The 4917-nt window shown below is 40.5% G+C and overlaps 1 protein-coding gene across 1 annotated transcript; it reads right to left on the reverse strand.

Annotated features, from left to right (window-relative positions):
* Window positions 1-4710, reverse strand: LOC122061117 (beta-glucosidase BoGH3B-like). The gene is made up of 7 exons (XM_042624306.1): window positions 4379-4710; window positions 4015-4231; window positions 3816-3906; window positions 2809-2954; window positions 2010-2256; window positions 1630-1917; window positions 1-935 (listed from the first exon to the last, which is right to left on the reverse strand). Exons 1-7 carry the CDS (start codon window positions 4626-4628, stop codon window positions 195-197), a joined length of 1980 nt encoding a protein of 659 aa, XP_042480240.1. The 5' UTR covers window positions 4629-4710; the 3' UTR covers window positions 1-194.
* Between the last annotated feature and the right edge of the window lie 207 nt (window positions 4711-4917).

Below are 4917 nucleotides of genomic sequence, written 5' to 3' on the forward strand. Positions count from 1 at the left end.
TTGCACAAACATGATAGCACTTTTATTGAGACAAAGTTTGATACAATATGAACTAAAATCCTTCATCATATGATGATTCAAGCTACTGTTGAAGAACATTTGACCTTGTAGCTAGAATACTACAAGCTTACCCTTCTAAACCCTACATAGCCCTTTATGTACAAATTTTCTATTGTAATCTATACCATAATTAATCAAATAGATGAAAAGGATGACGTAGAGAAAGATGAAACACCATGGACTCTTTTCTGTGACTGGATACCCATCTGGAGCCCATACCCAAACGGGTACAGCGGGTCATAATGTGGATCCCCAAAATTCATCGGCAGCTGGTCGACCCGACGGAACCATGTCCTTGGAAGTCTACCCTGGAAATCATAATCCCCAAATATAACATCAGCAATCCCTTTTCCTGCTTCACTCCCTGGAAGCCAAGCAGCAACCAATCCCTCCATCATGTCCACATAAGGCTCTATTACCACGGGCCGACCCGACACGATGATGACCACACATTTCACCTCTTTGCACAGAGTCTTGATAGTCTCCTCGCCGTCTAGTGCTAGCTTGAGCTCTTTGCTATCGCCTTTGAACTCTGCATATGGGAGTTCGCCGACGATCACGATTGCGTAGGAGGAATCTCGGTTCTCGTTAACAAATTGCTTGTTGGGTTTTTCTTGGAACACGACCCGGGTCTGCTTGCTAACAGCCTTCTTGATGCCTTCTAAGATTGTTGTTCCTTTGGTGGTGTTGCCTGAGATGCCCTGCCATGATATAGTCCACCCTCCACATTGGTAGCCAATGTTGTGTGCATGAGACCCAGCCACAAGGATCTTGGGTGCATCCTTGCTCAAAGGAAGCATCTTTTCCTCTCCCTTTCCGTTCTTCAACAATACCAAGCTCTTCCTCACGGCTTCTCTTGCCAATTCTCTGTGTTTCTGTGGGTCCCAAAGGATAAAATGTTCAACCAGTTTTAGTGATCAATATACCCATATTAATGAGAATGAGGTTTTTCGAATCCATTCCTCCTTTTCAAAACCTGGTGAGTTAGTGTTTTAAGGGAAAAAGAATGCATCCCAGTCGTGTGATCTCTAAACTAACACGAGTCCAATGAAGAGACACACAAAGGCATCAACATGAGTGAATTTTTGTATTTCACCGGGGTGGGGCAATCATTTCAGCCCCTTCTGTGTCTAGTTGTAGGGGTGTCGCTATTAGGGAGCATTCTTTCTCCCTTCATTTTAGTGTCTTTTTTCTTCACTAAGTGAGGAAGGACAGACTATGGTTGCTCCACAATGAGAAGAAAAAAATGACTAATATTGAAGACAACAAAAAAGTTTTAGAGTTATATTTAGAGATATAGACCAAACTTATCTAGTCTATGAATAATAAATGGTCTGATAAAAAAAAAAAATCTTAATGAGTTTCACATGATTCGAGTAAAAACATCAAATCAATAAAAGATCGAGATCAGGTCTCATCATTTCTTAAACTTGAGCAAGTCTTCTTGACTTCTACCCAAGTTTCATGTATTTTTTACTCGACTAGGATGGCTCCCTCGAGTCAGAGCTTGGTTTTCCAACTAAAGGGCAATACTGTAATTAGATTAATTCAGTTGGGTTTTTGACTAACCTCATGTCCAACCATGGGATGGAGAGACCGATCCGCCATGGGCCGATCGAAAAGCCCAGCAATGAACTTCACCCTTAGGATTCGCCTCACAGCATCGTCAATCCTGCTGATCGGAATCTCGCCGGACGATACAAGCTCCGTCATGTCTGTGAGATATCGCTGGTAATCGTAAGCGATCATGACCATATCGATTCCAGCGTTGATGGCTGCCTTTAGGCTTTCTTTGTAGTGTGAACCGGGTGGATCGGTCATTCGGTCAATTGCTTCCCAGTCTGATATGATCATACCCTGCCCCGCCCCATGTAGCAAACACATACAAAGTCAGCACTAAGTTAAGGGTAGAAATGTCAATTCAAAGATGTATGATATTTTTGTGTTACCTGGAAGGACATCTTTTGTTTTAGAATGCGAGTAAGGAGGAAAGGGTTGCCGTGCATCTTGACGCCGTTCCAACTAGAGTAAGAAGCCATGATAGTTGAAACCCCCATGGCGATTGCATCAATATAAGGCATCATGTGGATGCCATACAGGTCGTCATATGTGGTTACCGTGTTGTACTCGTCGACCCCTCCTTGGGTCCCACCATCGCCTGTGTAGTGTTTTGCACATGCCATGACGTTCTTTCCCCTGTGATGTACCCATTTAATAACGATCGTCATAATTTAGAATCTCCACCGTTCAATAAACTGACTAGAGGCAAGGGTTTTTAGGAATGGGTCGGTGTCTCTCCCTTTCTTTCTTTCTCATGTTAAAAAGACATCTTTACCCTTTATATGTGGGAGGAGAAATATAAACATTGAGAGTATTGGCATCATGGATTTAGGAATCAATATTGATATCAGATCTTGCATATTGGTCATTTTCACTTTTACATTTAAAAAAAAAAATTATATTTTCTTACTATTTTACCCCTAAAATGATATGGGTAATCAATTCAGATCTGTCGAATATTGGTATCGATCTCAACCAATACTGATGGAATACAATCAATATGATCCATACAATACGGATACTTAAAACCAAGATGCAACCATAGGCCATGATCGGAGAGCCATTTTTGATAAGACATTGTCAAGGTGTATATGACTTATGAGGGTAAAATGTCCAATGAAAAAACCTTTCATTGACTGATTTGATTTTGAAAATTGATTGAGATGAAAAGGGTGAAAAGGGGAATACCCAGAAGCGACGAAGGGGTAACCGAGGGTATGATTGTCAGTAGGGTAGCCTTGTAGGCCTAGTATGATCTTGGACATGCTCCTCACGATCTGCGTATCTTCACTGTAACTCTCATAGCACCGACCCCACCGTGGATCCCTACACACCTGTAGTGCCACATAGACAAAACCATAAGAATTTTCTAAAAATTAATCAATGAAAGAGCATATGAATTTATCACATGAAATGATATCGTTTCCTTCACCTAATTGGTATGCTCTTCTATGTCCTTCACTCTAAGGACTTTCTTCCTTTTTTTCTCTTAAATATAAACATATGAATTTTTACTAGAAAGGGCAACAAAGAATAAATGACCCACAAGCTAGTGGTGTGTTTATTTCTCTCTCTTAAATTAATCCAATCAGTTAAGCTTTTCCAAGATAAAAGATCTTAACGACTATTTTCGATCATTGAGCATTTGCATTTTTTACACATATACCTTAGGTGCCAAGATTTGTTACATTTATTGTCATTTAAAAGATGAAGATGAAAGAAAAGTATATATGAAAGTAAAAAGGACAGATGTGAAAAAAATTTCGTTTGCTGCTACCTGAGGTTGCAGCGCAATCCCTCAATAATAGCTAAGGGAATAGAATCCTAACCTCAGGACAGGTTTAAAAATACCCATCTAAAGTGATTTTTTTTCACCCCTATCCTTGAGATTTCATTCCTTTAGAATCAGGCGTTGCAGCCAAGTGGAGTTTCATTTTATAATGTACAGGTACTCGTAGAGGATTTATCCTCTTTCCCATGTGTAGCTTCAGTGCTCGGTTCTATTGACAGATTTCGCGCTTACCCTAGAGTCTAGAGAGAGATCCCATGTATAGCTTCACTTCTCAGTTCTATTGGCAGATTTCGCACTTAGCCTAGAGTATAGAGAGAGATCCCATGTGTAGCTTCACTGCTCACTTCTAATGACAGATTGAGAGAGAGAGAGAGAGAGAGAGAGAGAGAGAGAGATTGCTTACAGCAACACAAGGAGCAAAAGCGTACTGTGCACCGGTGCCCTGAACCTCCAAAGCAGTGGCTCTTCCGATCTCCACCATTAAATCCTCATCCCTTCATTAGAACAAAACAAGAAAATTGAGAAAATAAGAAAATAGTCACCAAAAATCTTATAGCAATCTATCATCAATGATCTCAAAAAGAAAGAAGAAGATGAGAAACCTTGCAGCTCCAAGGCCGACGTTATGAGGAAAAACTGTGGCACCGACGATGTTATTATGACCATGAACTGCGTCAGTACCATATATTATAGGAATCCCAAGCCTTGCTGACATCGCAGAGTTCTGGAACCCATCGATCAAGTCTGCCCACATAGCTGGGGTCGCGTTTGGTGGTAGAAGCGGAGGACCGTTCTCTAGTACACCGTGCAACACACTCCCTGAAAGAATCAAAAAAATCCTCCTTAATCATATCAAATATTTTTCGAAATTGATGTGTGATCATTCTCTCATACGACTGATATGGGATCTTAACATAAAATAATAATTAAAAAAAAATAAACTTGAGAGAGGGAGAGGGGATAAACCGATGGAATGATCTATAAGAACGTCAGAAGAGGCGACGGAGCGATCGATTTGGGCCATTTGGCCGATCTTTTCTTGAGTTGTCATCTGAGAGAGGAGATCTGAGATTCGGTATTCGATCGGGAGTCTTGGATCCTTGTAACGAGCTTGAGCTGTCTGTGCTGAAACAGAAGGGAAGATGAAAAGAAAGAGAAAGGAATAGAACAGGAAAGAAGAAGAACAATGGCTTCTTTGGATTTTTGTGTTCTTCATATTTTCTTAGACTTCTGGGTGAATGAAGATTAGTAACTGGATGTGGAGTTCAGATTCTGAAACCCCCTCTATTTATAGATTTTGATGAATCGGTTTCGTGAGAGTTCAACTTCAGATGTTTGAATATTAATGTGTACGTCCCTTGTAATAAAAGAGAATGGGGAGCAAGTTGTATGCTCATTGACCACGACTCCACGAGAGATCTCCATTTTGTCTTGTTAGTTCATGTGGTTATGTTTGATATGTTAAAAAAATAAATATTTGGCATGTAGGAAATAGATATACGAGG

The sequence above is a fragment of the Macadamia integrifolia genome, chromosome 14, assembly GCF_013358625.1.
Source record: "Macadamia integrifolia cultivar HAES 741 chromosome 14, SCU_Mint_v3, whole genome shotgun sequence".
NCBI lineage: Eukaryota > Viridiplantae > Streptophyta > Magnoliopsida > Proteales > Proteaceae > Macadamia > Macadamia integrifolia.

What these genes read in the sequence shown, in the direction of transcription:
- LOC122061117 (XM_042624306.1), bottom strand. Translation starts at nt 4,628, where the DNA reads ATGAAGAACACAAAAATCCAAAGAAGCCATTGTTCTTCTTCTTTCCTG. An exon ending in TACCCCTTCGTCGCTTCTGG is followed by an intron (nt 2,257 to 2,808) that starts GTATTCCCCTTT and finishes GGTACATCACAG; the next exon opens with GGGAAAGAACGTCATGGCAT. An exon ending in ATCCCATGGTTGGACATGAG is followed by an intron (nt 936 to 1,629) that starts GTTAGTCAAAAA and finishes TGGGACCCACAG; the next exon opens with AAACACAGAGAATTGGCAAG.